Source organism: Parasteatoda tepidariorum, chromosome 2, assembly GCF_982258835.1.
Source record: "Parasteatoda tepidariorum strain Cologne lab strain chromosome 2, Ptep-v5.0, whole genome shotgun sequence".
NCBI classification, from domain to species: domain Eukaryota; kingdom Metazoa; phylum Arthropoda; class Arachnida; order Araneae; family Theridiidae; genus Parasteatoda; species Parasteatoda tepidariorum.
Window position 1 is genome coordinate 72706208 of NC_141756.1, and position 20022 is coordinate 72726229.

The following is a 20022-nucleotide window of genomic DNA, read 5'->3' on the forward strand; positions in this document are numbered from 1 at the left end:
ATGGAATTTTGAAATGAAATATTCTAGATACCTCTAAGATCGATGATAGGATTGGAATGTCGAATTTCAAGTTATAGTTATGCAAATAAATAAATAATTCAAGTACTCTTATTGATTACTGGTAAATAATAATTAGATATTATAAAGAAAAGTAGTCGAAAAGCATAATTTTGCTGAACAAGCAAATTATTATTATTTCAAGAACTTGGATTTTAAAAACTATTAACTTAATGTGCAGTTTTTTCTCATTAAAATATAGAAATAAAGCTACTTCAAGGTTATTAGGTAAAAAGCAAGGGACTGGCTTTTAACATGAAACTAAAAATCTGGCTTTCCAACATAAAGCTTCATCCGAAAAAGATAATGAAGTATTTTTACTTGAAACGATATGATTAAACAATGAGATTATTACTGATTTGCTCAGGACTATCATTGATGTACATATATATAAAGTGACATGTACATTTTTTAAAAATTATTTTTCATGGATCTGATTATAAGAACAAAAAACTGTTAAAAATTAACTTAATAGTCATAAAAAAGTAACAGTTAAAACTCTAAAGATGAAAAAATAATTGAGATATTATAACAATAACTTGCTTTCAATCCAATAATTGTTTTAAATGTTGGTAATACGCATTTGTTTTCTTCTTTTGTTGTTTAAAACGATTTTAATTAAAAGATAATGAAAATGCTCTAATTGTAATAAAAAAAGTCAATAATCAATTGATAGACCACGTAAAAATTTACACAATTTTTATAGTTTCTGTCGGGGCGTATAGTCATCCTGTGCATAGTAGGGCCATCGGGCAGAAATCAAGATATTGATTTTAACGAAGTTTGACTGAAATGAATTATTTTTCAAAGCCATTTTGTAAAATATTGTCTTTAGCTTTTTTGCACTCTATTTGAGCCCAACTAAATGGAAAATAGTATTTATTTCACCTGAGAAATTAAGAAAAAGAGCTCTGAATTTGCCATTTAGTATTAAGGACTCTTTACACACTACAAGCTAATTAAAGGTGCAAGTAAACTCAAAACTTTTATTACTACTTCAACTTGAAAGTAAAACTATAAGAAATTTGTGTAAACAAGAGCAGATATATTTAATAATACAAATTTTAAGTTTCAAGCAATAACATGTTTAAAAGTTTTACATAGATTTCGGCTTTATTTTGAAAATTAGTACTTTTTTTAAAATTGTGTATATCTGAAAAGGAAAATAATATTTTTAAATAAAAATGTTGTTATAAACGAAAAGTAAAACAAGCACTATATACATACTGATTTAGAAGTGTTAATCCAATTCATAGTTTTTAAGAAATGCTCAGTAAGAATTAAATTTCAATTATTTTCCAAATTTGAAGTTATCAAATTGCGAGAGATAATTTTGCAATGATATATTTTTCAATGCGTCAAATTATTGCTTTACGAAGAAAAAGAAAACTGGTAAAGCTACCGTACTATGTTAATGACATTTTTAAGGAAAAAAAAGCACAAATTCTGGTTAATGAACCCAAAATATACGGTATTCAAACCATTCAAGTGCAATTTTTCTGAATAGTTTACTGGAAATTCTGGGTCTTTAAATTACAGCTCTTATTACCACACTGTTCAGTTTTGTATGCGAGCAACGCCCTCTGTGTAAGAAACGAGAACTAGTGTGTGTATTATCAACCTCGAAAAAGGCAAGTGTGTGAATACAATGTGCAAATAAAATAACAGTCCGCTGCGTTAATATGTGTTTTGTGTCTCATGTTAAGAGAAATAATACACACATATAGTAAAAAATACGAAACTGAACTGTTAATTTTAACGGCTATGCAGTTTATTTGCCATTCTTTAAGGTACCATTATAAAATTACTAAATGTTACCAGATCAATCAAATTTGATCAGGCAGTATAATTTATATTTTATTGTTAATTTTACCAAAATCATTATTAAAGTACTCCAACTCTTCCAATAAAGTTCTCATAGAGATAGAATATGGTAAAATTTATCGTATTTTAGTAGTTTATCTTTATCTTTTATATTATAATCTTTTTATACCAAATACAAGCTAAGACAGCAACAACAATTTGCTTAGAAGCATTAAGAGCGTAAAGGATCTGTAGAATTTAATTTAAATTTAAGAATAAATCCATTCTCCGAAAATGAATGAATCGATTGAAGCAAAAAAAAATTAAATCGAAAATAAAAGTTTTTTTCCGTAAAACGTTTAACTAAAAATAAATAATCATTAAAAACAATTTAAACTTTTTAAGATCTTTTTTTTATATATATATTTCTGAATCAATAATTGGATAAAAACAAACAACACAAAAAAACTTCAAAAGAAAAACCATTATCTAAGAGATAAATGGTCTTAGTTGTTGACAATTAGCAGAAGTTCGGGGACTAACAATCAAAGAAGAGACTTTAGACAATTCTGCTGAAGCCTTTAAGATAAATTTTGTCGCGATCAATATCCTTCAGAGAGCAAGCTAAAGATTTCCAAATGGTTTTGACTTATCCCCAATCCTTAGAGAAAAGTAGAAAAGCAATCCTGGAGATATTTGCTGAAGTAATCACAACTCACTTCTTATTCGGTGTTCATTCAATGGAAATATTAGAGAGGGAAAAAAAGCATTTATTTTAAGTCAGATATATTAAAGCATGTACACGTTATTAGAAATCTACACTATAAAAATATTACAAAAGATTGTTTTTATACTAGGTGTACACTCGATCGAAATAGTACATTTTTTGTACATTAAAATACCGTGCTATTTTTAAAATCTTTCTTCTTCTTCTCATTATTATTATCACTCGTGTTTATTTTATAAAAATAAATTTCATTGAAGAACGAAAAAAAAAATTCAGATACATTTTGATGTCGTGCATCGAGAAAAAGTATGGTCAAAACTATGAGAATATGGTATAATTTACCGTATTTCTGGTTCAATGGGACCACCTATAATCCAGCTAATTTATACCGAAAAGCCTTAGTATTGATTACGGTAAAATTATCCATAAAATATGATTTCATGCAATGGAATTTGTTAAATGTGGTAAAATTTGTTAATTTTATTATGATACTTTTGAGCTTGGGGTAAAAACAATTTATTCGGATAAATTTACTTCTTAGTTTTAAATTTTTTACTAAATGTGTGGTAATAAGAACTATAATTTTGAACAACAGAATTTCCTGTAAACCGGTATCATATGATCAGAAAAATAAAAATGCAGCGTATTTTGGTTTTTAAAAACCAAAATTATGTTTTTTTTAATCAGAAATGTCACAAATACAGTGCGATAATTTTATTAGATTTCTTTTCTCAGAATTTTACCAGATTTCTTTTCTCAGAATTTTACCAGATTTCTTTTCTCAGAATTTTACCAGATTTGAATTATTTCAAAAACAAAAAAAAACATTATAATATTTTTTTCATGTTTTTGGGCTCAATAGTAGCCCCACCAAAATTTTTTAGAGCAAGAAGAGCAATTTCAAAAAACGGTATAAAAGTTTTAAGTAGATAAATGGAAAAAAAAAGCATAATTTTTTTTAAACTTTAAGACTGTTAGTGAACTGAAATGTTCCTATCTATACATTACTTAAGAATTACATTGCAATCTATTCATCAATAACCTGTATAGCAATATTAATATATCATTATGAATCAGATTTTGATTTTTTACTACGCTTAACGCTTTTTTTAAGCTAATTTCAAACATGTTTAGTGATGGCAAAAATAGTTAATGGCCATTGAATTTGATTAAAAATAAAAAATCAGTTTCTTGCTATTCAGCTACTTGCTAAGTTCAATTTCAAGGTCACGCTTAATATACACTGAAAAAAAAATTTAGTTAAATTACCAGAATATATGATATGATTAAATATACTGTGTGTTTGGTTCCATGAGAACCCCAAAAAGCTCGATAATTTTACCGAAGCATATTGTTAATGATTTTGATAAAATAAACTATAAAGTATGGTTTTAAAACCTGTAAGTTAATGATGCAAAATTTTGTTAATTTATCATGATGTCGTAGACCATGAAATAAAAACCATATAGTAGATTAAATTTAGTTTTCAGTTTTGTAGCTAAATGCGTAGTAATAAGAACTATATTTTATGAAAACCAGAAGTACCAGAAAACGGTTACCATATACATGAGAACATTTCTAAACGAATGGTTGTAAATACCTTATATTTTAGTTTTATTGACTAGAATTAAAGTTCCTTTTATCAGATTTAGAGTTTTTTTTAACAGAAATGTCATTACCATACAGTGCGGTACAACATGTTTTCTCCGAATACACCATGTGTTTGTTGATTTGGTGCTACCTTTAGTATGTGTTCAAAGAAATATATGTCTTTGTTGTCCACTGTTAGCACGATATTTTGACCGTTGAAATAAAAAAAATATCAATATGTCAAAAATTTATAAATCATCATTGACCTGAAATTTAAAATTAAGGGTGAAATGGTTCTAATTGGTTGAGGAGACGCGTAATAAAACATCAATAATATTATTGACGTCAATGATAATTTATTTTGGTAATCGTTACAAATAAAAATAAAAATAATAAACTTACGTATGTAGAAAATAAAATTGAAATATTTTACTATGAAATTCGCTTAAAAGAGCCTCCCGATTATTAATACTTAATTTCGGTAATATATAGCAATGTCATCATGAAAATTGGTGCAATATTAATAATTACATAGTCTTATAGAGGTACAAAATATTTTATGAGTACATTTCATGGCGATTACAACGCCTGTAGTCTTTTTTAAGAAAATAAGCCCTAGTCTATCCTCAAAAGAAAAAATGAATTTAAACGACGTAAGCACATAATATTAGTTCCGCAACATGTGGAATCAATTTCTTTTGACAAATTCCCTAAGATATATAAATGAGTAGTACAATCACTAATTTCATCAATCAGTTTTAACTAAGAGCGTTGAAAACACTAAATTTTAAAATTTCTCATCACATATCCCCTCTGAGAGAAAAAACAAGTTTTCTAAAATTACACTGCTACATGGAAATGACATTTCTGGTAAAAAAAGACAATATATCTGTTAATAAAACTAAGTTATACAATATTTAAAAAAAACTTTCATTGTTAATTTTTACCGTTTGTATGGTTACGATTTAATTAAAATACTGACTTTCAAAATTATAGTCCTTATTATCAAACATTTAGTAAAAGTTATAAGACTTCAAAAATAAATTTAACCATCATATTTATGGCAGGGCTTAAGGTATCATGATAAAATCATCACACTTTGCTACATGTACCAAATTGTATCACATATTATATCATTAAATCCCATGGCTTATTTTATCAAAATCATTACCAACGCTCTTTGGAAAAAATTACCAATTTGGTGTTGCCATAGAGCCTGAAAAACGGTAAACATTGCCGCATTCTTGTTTGTTGTTTTGGGTACACTTTTGTTTCAGTGCAGCATTATTGGGCGAAATAACTATAACATAAATTTTTTATTGCTTAATTCCTTTTTGGTTATAGTTAATCTGTAAAAATTCAAAATTTTGGTTATTAAGTAATCTATTATAACATTTTATTTCTTTCACTATAATAATTAATAAATAATTTTAGTATCCGCATTTTACTGATGAAAAAAACATATTAAACACGAATTTCAATTAAATTGATTCTTTCAGTTAATTTCATTAATGACTGAATTAATTATTTCATAATTAATCAATCAATTAATTTTATTAATATGCCATTGTTATTGTTGACTGATGTCAATATATGAAAACTGACTGCAACACATATTGACATTTTTAATGTTTTCTCATTTCCTTTTGGCAAAAGGATGCAACAATCACCTTAGAATGGCTCCATATATTATCCTGACACACAAAGGAAAGTTATTTATTTAGTGTCTAATTCATAAATGTATTTTCTCAATCAAATACAGGCAATAAAATTAGTCAACATAGAATTTTATTTAAAAAGAAACTTTATGATTTTACAATGTTTTATATTTCACTCGCAGACGTTCGAAAACCTACAGTAATTTTGACAGTCTTTGAAAACCGTTTTGAAAAAAAAAAATTCTTATCCCACCTAGTTAACGTCTACAGTCATTCTTGACGCTTGGTAAACTTCACTGCAATTCTCAAAACAGTAAAGGTTATAAAAAAAGCAGGATTTCAAATAAAAACTTTAACTTGTTCATTTATTTTTATAGCAATCAATTAAATAGTATGTGCCAAATAGGGCAAATGGTCCTCGGTTTTTCTGGTACATATACTAATTTTTTGTCGAAATTTCCTCTGATTTTTTAAAATCTTTCTGAAGTTTGTTTATTGAGCTGCCAATGCCTTCCTTCAAGAAGTTGTAGGTTATGGTTTAGTTAACCTTAACCTTAGAATATTAGACTCAGGTTAGAATAAGTCTTAGAAAAGACAGAATATCGTAGAATCATCGAAGCATTGATAGAAAAATTTCCGGGAAAGTCAGCTCTCCATTTGTACATACATATATTCAACCATATCTTAATTATCCCAAATCAGCCGAGGTTTAAGGCAGTTGCTCTATTTAGACTTGTAACGGGCCATGACTGTCTGGCCGAACACCTTCTTAGTATAAACATTTTTGACTGTACTAAATGCTCTCTTTTTCCCTTGTTTTTCTTGTTATTTTATCCTTTTTGTTCTTTTAAATTGACCTGCCGATGGAAGTTTTATATATATATATATATATATATATATATATATATATATATATATATATATATATATATATATATATATATATATATATATATATATATATATATATATAAAAGATAGATATAATTATCAAAAATACTACTACATCTTTCATTCTGTTGTCTAAGCTATCCCGCTAAGAACTTCGCCCTTTTAAAATAAAATATTTTTGTTAAGTGAATAATGAGAGTCTGGAAATTATTGAAAGCTCTCTTATTCACAAAAATTTCAGTTGTTAAAAAATGGAAATTAATATTATAGATTTCAGCAATTATTCTCTAAATAGATTTTCTTTGATCAGCATCAGCAAAAAAAGGAGAATGATTTTTTCCCAATATTCGAAATCGATTATTATAGGTGCTCGCCTCTTTGGAATTTGGGTCACTTATTATGAGATGAATAAGTTCGTTACTGGATTTCCTACAATCCTTTTTAACCCAGACTTGATCGTATTTTCATGTTTTGTCCAGATTCATTAGGGCGTGCTACGTTAAAGGATAATCAATGAAAGCTTTCTATTGATCTGTGTACACCATTCAAAAAGAGAGCCCTAATGTATTCCGATAAGTAAATATGTCATTAAACCAAGTTTTACCGTACAAACAGTATTTTGAAAACATGAGTTTAAGTTCTAGTGAAAGTCATTTTAGAAACTTTTGTAAAAGTGGCCAAATTAAAGAGTTTTCCTTGTTGGAAAAAAAGTCATTTTAATCATTACGTAGTAAAACTAATTCCTTAATGAAGATTCTAATGATGATTTTCTTAAAGGAGAAAAAAAAACAATAGACAATGGATTATTTTTTTTGATCATTTCAATGCAGAATAAACTAACTTTAGAATAAATGACAGTTATTTTAACCAACAGGAGAATGAAAACTTTAAAAAAAAAGTTAGTTAACTAACTAAACTTAATAAATCCATGATTTGAGACACAGCAGTTAAGAAACAATTTTTTTTTTAAATTTCTTTACTAATCTATGCGAAATGAACTAACTTGATAATAAATTACTATTATTTTAACTAAAATGAAAATAAAAACTTTAAATAAGGTTAGCTTACTACTTAACTTCATAGATCCATGATTCACATCTTTTAATTACAGTGAAAACTGTAATTTCAAAAGAAAAATTTAATCCCTCATTAAACTAATTTTACAAACTGCTGTAAATCACTAGTTCATATTTTTCATATTATTTAAAGTTTTTTTAAGAATAAAGCTTGTTAGTTGTTATATTGAAAAAGAATGAAAAGAAGTAACAGTATTGTTAATTTTCAAATTTAAAAGAAAACATAATAAAATTATATGAGTAGAAAACATGCAGCAGTGACTATAAAAGAATGGCAACGACATCTTAATCTAAATGTATGCAGACATCGATTGAATTTAAGAGAAATAATACTTTAAGTTAAAATCTATCTATATTGTAAGAAATTAAATGTTAAATAACAAGACATAGCGTTACAAGTTGCTAATTTTTCGAGAAAAAAATTCTATGTGAAAAGTTAAAAAGAAAGAAAGCTTAGCTTATTTCCTTTTATTTAAAATTCTGTATATGAAACAGAATTTGAAAATAAAAAATCTTTAAAAAATATTCATTTAAATACTAAGTTGTTTAGATTTGAAATTAATTTTATACAATGTTACTAAAAATGGAATAAATATCAATGTGGTTAAAAGTGTAATCACGAACATAAAAAATATATATATATATATATATATATATATATATATATATTTACGATGTTTATTCAATTTAGCTTTTTTCTATTAAAAGCAATTTACATATGTTTAAAATTTCGCCTTTTTGATTTATTTTGCGTTTTGGAAATAAAGAAAAGACTCAGAGGAAAAATGATCTATACATACTGTAAAAATCGTCATATAGTTTAATTCTCATATTTATAGTTTTAAAGAACATAATTTTGATCAATATTATAGTCTTACAGAATATAATTGCATATAACATTATAGTTTTAAAGAATAAAATTATAAAAAAAAAATATTTTTTAATGAATGTCGTAATTTGTAATTCACATTACAGTGAAAAAATACATTTATTTAAATAAAATATTAAACACTCAGTATTTTCAATTCTGATCAATTAGGAAAAGTTACTTAAGTTAAAATTCTAATTGTACGATATATATTCAAAAAACAATTTCAGTTCATTAGACTTTCTTGAAATAGTTTAGGTCATAATAAATCTGCAAGACTTTATGCTGAACAATTTATTCACAACGCAATTTGTAATATCGTTTTTCACTTAGAAAAATAAATCGACATAACATACAAATTAATGGCAAGCAGTTATTTAATTTATGAGTTAAAGACATTTCTTGTTAGCTGAATGAAATATAATTCCCAAATAATAAAATTTTATCTTACTTTTACCTCAGGTAAAAATATATCAGAATAAAATATTTGGTGACATATTAAAATTAATTACTTTATTTCTTTTTCCCCTTAAGCCATTTCACCTTAAGTTGACTAAGCATATTCTCAATTAAATAAAAGAAGAAATATGTATCTAGATGGAAATTTGCTGAATCTAGGTTTTTGTTTAGAATTTCCTTTAAAATATTTTGAAATGGAATATAATTTCCTTTCATTTAATTATTATATGGTATTTTCATTGACAAATATCTTTGAAGCGTCTAAGTATAAATATTTTAATTGATTAAGACATTATAAATTGCACCAAAATAATAATAAATTTAAATCAAATGATTCTAAATGAGAAAAAAAATAAAAAATAATACTTATATATAAAAAGAAATCTTGGAGTTATTTTCTCTTGGAATTAAGTTAATCATTTATAGGGCCATAATTTTCTATCAATGATATATATTAGTATTTTTGGAACTAATATTGATTGATCAAAAGGAAATTCATTTAGCTTATTACATAAAATCAATTTGATTTTTATGACCATTTAGTTTTCGGTCTAAAGCTGGATGAGGATACTTCTAATTTAACTGTTAAGAATGGACCATGACTGTGTGTTTATAAATAACTAAATTTTGTAATGTGTCTTTATAAATAAAAATTAACTCAATGAGAAATTATTAAATAAATTAACGCATCGCGGAATGAAAGAGTTTCCCATCGTTAGTTTCTCTTTTGGACGAAACACTGGCCCTAACTGTTACCTACATTTAGCTAAACAAAACTCTTTTCAATGGAATTTCTTTATATTTTCTAAATTTATCAATACATGGCCGCATAATTAAGTGGGGGGAGATAATGAATATGAATTGAAATATAATTAATACGGCTTCTTAAAGTCTTCAAGAAATTAGATGAGAAATATTTAACATTTGAAAAAAAAACGTTATATATTTTTTCTTATGGTACCTTGATCACAACAATATTGAGAAAAGAAAAAGTCTTAATCGAAAATGAGTAGGACCCTATTTTTTAACTGGAAACAAAAAACAAAATAAAATAAATTATATTCAAAACAAGAAAAATGATATAGTAGGTAATTTACTTTATTGAAAAAAAAACATGAATAGTTTGTTTCAGAATGTCACAGTCAGCGTCATAGCTTTCAACGTACGGAAGGAAAAGAAACGAGGGAATTATTTCATAGTAAAATCAGGTAATATTAAATAAAATTGAATATTTGATGAAAGGAAAAATAAATCGATGCGAAAATATAACTTTTTGCAACTAAGATAGGAAAAAAGTTCATGGATTTTTTGTTTATTTCATTTTGAAGTTATTAAATTTTAAAGTTTGTTTTTCAGCTTTTACTCAACGAAATTTATTTAACTCGTCTCACAAAGGATAACGCAAATGTTTTAGCCCATTCTGGAAGATAATATGGCCAAATAATTTGCTTTCAACTAATATATATTTTTAAAAATTTCATTTAAGATTATTTTAGTTAGAGAATTCAGTATTAATGTGATTGTAAGTAATCGAATTGTAAGTAATTGTTGTAATATAATCTTGCTAATAATTGTAAAGCCCTTTGATTAATTGTTGTTTCCTTGAGTTCCAAGAAAAATAATATTTTTTTGACAAAATGTTCATTTCTTCATTTGAAAAAAATAATGAAATACAGTGCTATAAAATATTATATCAAATTTTCATAATAAATATTCGAAGAAAAATGCTTGAAGTTTATGAATTTGCAGGTCATAATAAAAAGCATCAGTCCACATCGATATCTTAACTTTCGTTTATTTATTATCGATATGTTTCGGTGATTGGAGAGATCTGAAGAAAACCGCACAAACAATTCATACTGTTGGCGAGTGGAATAAAACAAAATAAATAAATAAAATATTTGAATATAATACTTTATTAACACATTAATTAAAATAATCTTAAAAGCATGAATGAAGAAATTTCTTTCTATTCCCATTACAATGAACGTAGACATGAACTTTGAATAGTACGCGATGTACTTCCAAATACAATGCACACTCTATCAAATTTTTATAAGATAAATTTTAAAACAATTCTCCACTCGGAGATTTAAAGCAAATGAATATTTTACGTGAAAACTGCTTGAAGAAAGGAACTAAGCCCTCGCTCTTAATTGATGCCCCGAAACGGACAAAAATAAACTCAGATAATGAGGCCTTAATGCTTAGTTGAGATTCTGCGATAAATTCGGGCTGTTTATTCTCTACTATAAAGCGGGGAAATCTGAGAAATTAAATTTAAGATATTAGCATTTGCTGTGTGAGTAACATCTGTGAATTAGGCTTCTCTTTCAAACTCTCTTGTTTCTCACTAAATTAATGAGTTTAATGTGAAAATAATCGCCGATTTACTGCATATGGTTGCGCATAGTAATCGGTTCTGGGGCTAAACAATCAATGCATTGAGTTCTTTGATACAGAGGTTTAATGAATTTTCAGTAACTTGGAATTATTCATGACACTTCTCGATTTCATTTGCATAGAAACTTCATTTGGAAAGAGCTTGTGGAAGAATTTGATTATTGAGGGCAAAAAAAGTATTTTTGCTTTATTTCAAAATTAATGCAGTTGTCAGTAAAATCTGATTGAGTTACCTCAATTCCTTTGAAGTGCGGATCTGCTGGTTGAATCTGTAACCGAATTACATTATTTCGTATTTTTTGATAATTTTAGATTTAATTATAAGTTCCGGAAAGTCATGTAAAGTTAATTTACATTAAATGCTACTTAAGTCCAAATGACATTCTGATATTACCGATTTGACTTGCTGAAATAGGCATAACATATTTCCGATCATTTAAAAATTAAATTTATGCTTCATCGAATACTTTTTCATGAAAACTTTGAACTTTAATCAGTGCATTTTTCAACTTACCGTATGTGTTCAGTGATTGCATATGTCCGTCTGAATGGAAACTCTATCTTTTGCATGAGAATCAAACGTCGCAAGTTTGAGTATTAAATTAATTCATTTGCCAAAATCGAAAACTACGTATCTACGAATTGAATATCTAAAATTGTTGATCAGAAAAAATATAAAATTGAATCAAACAAATCAATTAAAATACAGAAGATTGACAGAAATGACGCTGCCATGCTTTTCAGTTTTCGGCTTTTCCATTTTTGTTCTTTTTTATCCAGTGTTTTGTCCAGTGTTTAGATGATAGTTGGAGTAGTCCCAATTTCCTGTTATTTATGCTAATTGGATGCGAAATACGGATTCATGTCCTTTTAGATAATTTATTTTTTATATATATATAATACACAAATAAAGACTCTTTTAAGGATCCCATAACTTTTTTAAAAATTCAGGGATTTTTTCTCGAGAAATGTATTTTGTAAAGTATATTTGGGTATTGTTTAATTTTCACACATTTACTCATACAAAACGTCATATATATTTTATAGAACGGTCTTTTAATATCTAAAAGTTTATATCTCCATTTATACTTTCAAATATGTTTCGGTGATGCAAGATTTAAAACATTGCATGATAACAAATAATGCATTATGGAGAAATTTTCATTCATACTAATTTTCAATATCAAATGAAATATTTGACATAAACTAACAGACCTGACATTTAAGACCAAAATCACAGGACTGAAAACCAGAATCGAGCAAATTTTGAAATATGGAATGCCTGTTTGCGCTACCAACTCGCCCAAGTAAGATACTAATAGTGTTCTCCAAAGAACAGAAAGAGTTATTATATTTGACGCGCTTAAAGGATTAGTTTTTAGTGATGCGTAAATTCCATAAGAACTACAAATCTTAAAAAAAATGCTCTGGGAATACAAAATAATACACATAAAATAGCAACAAAGCTTATCGACTCAAGATAGAGAATAATTGTATTAAAATAATGTAATATAAGGAAGTGTGAAGAGAAAAAAAAAATTTCTTGCCAAAACTGGCTAAATATTTTAAATATTTTGAATGTATAAAACATATTTGATAGATTTTTTGACAGTAATGATATTCATTTCCTTTAAAATTAATTTAGGAATTATAAGGAGAGAAAAAATGCGTACTTGAAAAAAAATACCATCAAGTCCAAAAAATTTATTTAGTGTAAAAATCATAACAAAAGTTTTTTTTTTTTTTTTTTGCAGAATATAATTTATTTTAGTCCCATATATATTCTTAACTACATCCTCTCCTTGACCAATACTTCCCCGAATCCTTTAATGAATATTTTCTCTGTATTCCTTCTAGCATCAGTTGTCTTACTTATATATAGCAAAAAACTTGTAGAAAGGAGATTCTATAAAATTGGATGATAATAATCAGCTAAAGTTTTATTAAAACTGGCAGGTTTTTAGCTTAGATTTTACTCTTTTAAAAGCAAATATAAAATATGAAAGCTAATTTAAAGATTTTTAGACGAATAGTGAAATATCTCATACTGCCGTGTCTTTCTGAATTAGTTTGTCTTTAAAAGTTTTCGGTTTAATCATCGTTTTAATTTCTTCTACATGAAAAATTGTGATTCATTTCCGTATGGCAATGCCAGTATTTTTTAACAATTTTTATTTATTTTAGCGAATTTCAATTTGTGCTTCATTTTTAGATGCCATTACTTATATTTCCCTCTAAACTTCAAAAAATACCTCCTAAAGGTTGGAAACCACTATTATTCAGGAAACCACTGTTCTGCACAAGATTAAAAAATATGAGTTAGCAAATATTGTTCATCCTAATCGTATGTGGAATTGACAACTACTTTACACCAAAGTGATGTAGTGAAGCACCGTAACACACTATTTACTTTACCAATGTTCTTCTACCCTATTTTAAGTATAAAAGAACATTTCTTTACAGTATTTTAAGTGAAAAGGAACATTGATGTAGACTTTCTTTTACACTATTTTGTATAAAGTAGCCGCTGCCAATTTTGTTACTCCGAAATTTATAGTAACAGTAAAAAAAGATACGGATAAGAGTTTGTAAAATTATTTTATAATACAATACGAAGTAAGGTTCATTAATTTAAAATACATCTATACATTAATTCTTAAAATAAAATTAGTTTGTAAATCAAGCAAACGCGTAGCATGTAGAGAATCTTAGGACGAATTCGAACCAGGCTTAACGGAAGAGAAGCGGATAGAAATTGTCGATTATAAAATAAGTTAAAATAGATTTAGAAATTAAAGATTTAGAAATTAAAATATAACAATCATTATTGCACATTTAAAAATATACATACATATATTTCATCCATACATTTTAATGAATGCATTGAAAATTACAACGTATTAACTCTAATTCATTTCAGATTGAAAATATACTGCCTGCGAAATTTTACTTGGATTGATACTATTCAAAGAACGCCAACATTGGTGTTTTTGAATGGGAACATAATTCTCGTACGGTGAGAGAGAGTGACATTAATTACTTGTAAATTATACTATTTTAAGTCGTATAAAAACTCTCAGTTTGTTGTTTACCCGAAATAAAATGTTTATTTTTTTCTCTTTTTCTTAGAGTTGAGCACGAATTATTTTCAAGTTGATCAACATCACATTCAGAGAGATATTACACCTCAGTTTTAAAAGTGTAGATACAATAACGATACAATAGATACAGTACAATAGATACAATATTATAGTAGATACAATAAAAACGGCAAAAAAATTGTGTTTTTTCCTATCCCTTAATTTTGGCATTTTAATTTCCTGAACACTATGGATTCTAAACACTTCGAGTTTCTAAAGTATAAGTTCTCAAAAATAGCAATATCGATTTATACTATATTTATATTTGAGATAAACTCTGTATAGTTGTTTTTTTAAATAATCAAAGCGTATTTTGATACAAATATATTTCTTGAAGACCTAAGGCATGGAAATTTAAAACGATCAACTTTGCGCACCTTCTACACTGTAAGACAATTTAATGTAACCCAAAAACTGGTGGCAATTTTTCTTTCACCAAAGTGACGCAATAAACACAATGCTCTTAGTTCCTGGTGCAAAGAGTGTTCTTTCACTCTTTTGGGCATGAAGTAGTTGCCTTTATTTCTTTAATTCAGTAGACATAAAATTTATAATCACAATAATATATGCTTCGCACAAGCGCTAGTAAAGTTAGTTCAGAATACAAAATAAAGTAAGAACAGTTAGTTAAAGATGAAAGTGAAAAACAGTGAAAAAGTAAACAGAAAAAGAAAATTGCACTGTAAGACATTTTAGCCTATCTTATCAAAAATGGTATTAATATTTTTTATCTTTTTGCTGCAAAAATGAAAGCTTGATTTGGTGTTAAGTTTTCCTTCACACACTTTTTGTGATTTTCAGGACCATAGTGTCTCAATTGGAAAAATCATTTTTCGTTGTTGTTGATGATTGTACTAGAGGTGTTATTTTTTGGGGTATTTCCTGAATATTTAAATTTACATAATTAATATTTTTTTTCGTAGGGTGTTTTTATGTAGAGTATTTTTCATGTATTTTTTTTTCACTAACTTTGCTTGTTTTTGTCCGTAGATCTTGAAACTTGCTTCCTTTGTAAAAGATAAATTTTATAATTTTATGAAAATGAGGTCACCTATATTGCGTTTACCTTCTTTTACTTTAATACCAAAACAATACGTGTTTTAGAAACTAAAAAAAGATCATAAAGTAAACATTTGGCAGCGCGATCCACAGCTATTAAAATTAACTGAAATATTTTTGTGATGCTTGTGGGATTTTACAGAAACACAAATATAAATTTATTATTTTTTTTAAGAAGCGGATATTTATACACTTGAGGAAATAAATAAAATGTCCCTATGGCATTAGAAAAGTTCTTGTATATAAATAATGTTACATTTACGGATTATCATTGATTGATTAAGATTATTTGTGCTTTTGAGAAATCAAATATAATTCGTATTAAGAGAAAATATATTCTGCACTAAAACTATTTTCGGATTGTGAAATTGATTCTTTACAGCATATTTTAAGAGGTTTGAATAGTTATAGATATTCATACAGAGCTTTGCTGGTAATTACTCGTACATTTCTACGTATTATTTTGCATAGATGTTTTAAAAATAATATTTATTATAATAATATGAGTAATTTTTTGTACTTTAACTACTAAATAATTTTAATTGAACTCGTGAGCATTTTATCACTATTTAGTATTAAGAACTATATATTTTTCAAGACTCACTGTAGATATTTTATCCTCCTCTAATTTAGAAGATAGTTAGATCTTTCTTTTTTAATTTTACGTATGCGTTGTTCTTCTTCGACAATGCTGAATATACTATCGATTGTATACGCTAAATATTCGACTAATTTTGTAGTGTGTATGTTTTTTTCAGAAACATGAAAATAATTCTTGTAACCATATACATGTAATATTCCTACTGATATTTAATAGCAAAACTTAGTATAAATTCTAATTTTAAATATTCTAAGTGTTACAATAATATATGCATCACTCTTATTTATCATAAAAACTTGTCTCATTTACAAAAAGATTGTTTCGTTGCAACATTACTTTTGTATTTATAATATCGTCTGAATCAATTTAATATTTACGATTATTTACTTAAAAATATAAGTTTTTCTATTGTTTCCATTATTTAGTTACAAACATATAGATAATATACAAAAATTGGAGAAAATTTTTTTAAATGAATAGCGTTTTCTGAATCTTTCTTTTTTACAATCAAGCATTTAAATTATAAAAAAATGAGAAATAAAAATAATAATTTTTAAAATATATTTACATTAAACTTACTATGAAGAACAGAAGCAGAAGAAAATAATATTAAGCAAAACATAACTAATGAATGGAAAACAAATTTAAAAAATACACTTCAAGTATTAATGTTTAGTAATTTGTTAAGGCAATTTCATGTACCTAACCATTTGCATTCTGAATATTGAAAAGTTTTGCAATGAATCGAACGTTAAATTTATATATATATGTATATAAATGTATCTGAAGGTAAAAGAATAATAATAATTAAAATAACAACTCAACTAAAGCAATATTCCTTACCTTTTAAATGAATGCTTAGCACCAGTATATAGAACAACATTTTTCCAATCATCATGAAACTATTTGCTTCACCTTATTTTTATAAGTTCAAATATTTGTTTTTAGTGTTCAAAGTAGCTTACTTATTCAAAAAAAAATTCAATGTTTTTCTTTCCAAAAATGTCCATTAATGTTCTTGTAAAATACTGTTTATGTTATAATATTTTTGGCGAATATTAACAGATTTATATGTTCATATAATTATAATATTTTCAGGAAACATAAAAAAATGCACGCATTTGCCTACTAATGCGCATAAAGGCACTGAATGACCTCTCAATTACTAAACTTAATGAGAGGAGTAATATTGGCAATCTCTTAGATGCAAAGCTTTCTCTAATACTGTAGATGAGGACGAAAAGAGCCGGTTGTGCGTGCTCAAAGATCTCCCACTTCATGGTCATGTGATCGGATGGGGATGCGCAGTATACTCTTGCTGTTCTTTTTTGGTGTAGTGAGATCCATCGGACGGCTTCACTTACTTTTTGCCCTCGAATCCTTCATGTGCTTCAATCTTTGATTTAAAAACTAAAGGGTACGTGAAATTCCGATTCGTCAGGACATGCCCTATTTTTTAAGCATTAATATTTTTAATGCGTTATTTAAAACATATATTTTATATCTTGTAACATTTTTGCGAATAGTTGGAATAAAAAGAAATTACACTTATATACATTAGTGATTGAAGAAGTTACACTTTAATACTATTTAGGCACTTATGAAATAAATATTACTGAAATATGCTACATTTTTAGTTATGTTTAATTCATTAAAACTCAATCAGTCAACCTTCACAGCCTTATGGGGTTCAGAGTAATTTTTACGGAATGCCAGACAAAATACCTTTTTTATCCACTATAATATCACTACTGATTTTCTGACAAGTTTTATCTGATTTTAAATTCATCCTACATATGTGATGGAAATGTACAAGGATTGGTGTATTAACTTCCCTGGCTTAAAACTTAGCACATATACATTTTTCTATTGTTTCTGCTATAACTTTTTACGACGGAAATCTAGTTGACCGTAAACAGTATTCGCCATCTGAGCAGAAATAGTCTTTACCAAAAGGTTATAATGAAAAAAATTAGCAAAATTAAAAAAAAACAGCTTTTTAATGTATCAAAACAATTAAATGGCTATTATAAAGCTGTTTTTTTGAATAATGACCGTTTAAAATAAATTCTTGGCCGAATTAATATTTTTAAAAAAGAATTAATACATCAGATATTAATCTAAACAGAATTAATGAAAAAAATATTAATTATATTTGCGTAGAACATAACATATTGGAAATAAAATGTTCTCAAAATTAGAATTAAAGTGGTTTTATGTTATATGCTCCAGTTGATCAACATTTTTGTACCTGACGCTCTGAATTTTGAAGCTCTGCACTTAACGTTCTTTTGAAAATACATTATCATGGACGTAAATGCTTTCTAAGTTGGTAATATACAAATTAAAAATGCATTTTAATTTATTATGAACTAGAGGAGTCATAGTTGATACTTTTGTAGAAAAGAAACCTTTTTTTATTGCTTTGTATTCAGATTTTGCAAAAAAATTTAAAATTTAATAATATAAAAAAGAGGATCAAGTTCATTGTTTGCACATGAAAAACATACAAAAAATACTTTCGTACGTAAGTAAAGTTTTTATTTGAAATGCTTCAAAATTTTTTTGTAAAAAAGAGAAGATAATTTCTAGCAAAAAAAAGAAGATAATTTCGAGCATTTTACGTACATTTTATAGCAAGTAGTACAGATTTTGAACTAACCAAACTAAAAGAATGAATTAATTAAACTCAAAAAATTATTAATGCATCATGTTAATGAAATAACTTTGAAATATCATGAAAAGTTGAAGGATATGTAAGTTGTTTCATCTGGAATTTTTTTTATGTTTCAAATTTGATGCTCAATTAGAAACTAATTATATATATATATATATATATATATATATATATATATATATATATATATATATATATATATATATATATATATATATATATATATATAGTACAAATTCTGTTCAGGTTACATTTCTTTGCGTAGTGATATTTCTAAGTAAAGAAAAATTATCATCGGATAAAAATTATTCTTCATAATGTATATATACCATTAAAAAATAAAATTGCAATTGAAAATGAGTTTGAGATTAAACAAAAAAAACTTACCGATATGGAGCAAAAATGCCTTAAAAATAGATATATTAGTCTATCAATTCACAAAAACCGCAATGAAGAAAAACAGATATGCAAACTTTCCCCTAAAAAAATCAATGTTAGTCATTTTTTCCCAATTATTTAAATCTTACTTTTTAAGGTTTTAAACGAATATTTGCTTATGTTACTTCTGATTAAATGAAATAAGTTTTAAAATTGAATGGGTAATAAATGAATAAGTAATTAGATAAAAAAAAGTTTTAAAAACTTTAAAGTTTGCTTTTTTCATTTAAGAATGAAGACTCTTTTGAAAGAAATAGTCACAGAAAATCTGTTCGTAAGAGTTGCAAGAATTACTGAAGCCCATTATAGAAACATGTCTCGAAAAGGGTTTTCTGACTCAAACAAATCTACGTGGCAAACAAAGCAGAATTACGATGTCTTTGTCTGGTCGGAACAAATTGCGTGTCAGATTTCACAAAAGGAAAACAGCGATGTTTGCATTTCATACATATATCATTTGTATTCAGTACACTTTAATTTGCATTATATTTATTCAAGAATGTGTGTTATTTTGGTTGAGAGAGACGTTTCTAAATGTATTCTGTTCAAATAGGTTGCTCAACATTTCTCATTTT

The 20022-nt window shown here is 26.3% G+C and overlaps 1 protein-coding gene across 1 annotated transcript in view; it reads right to left on the reverse strand.

Annotated features, from left to right (window-relative positions):
* LOC107453570 (synaptogenesis protein syg-2) overlaps nucleotides 1–17620 on the reverse strand; it is a 91100-nt gene extending 73480 nt beyond the window's left edge. The window contains exon 1 of the mRNA XM_087157519.1: nucleotides 17176–17620. Within this exon, the coding sequence (XP_087013645.1) occupies nucleotides 17176–17230 (55 nt within the window). The 5' untranslated portion in view covers nucleotides 17231–17620. The remainder of the gene's footprint in view (nucleotides 1–17175) is intronic.
* Between the last annotated feature and the right edge of the window lie 2402 nt (nucleotides 17621–20022).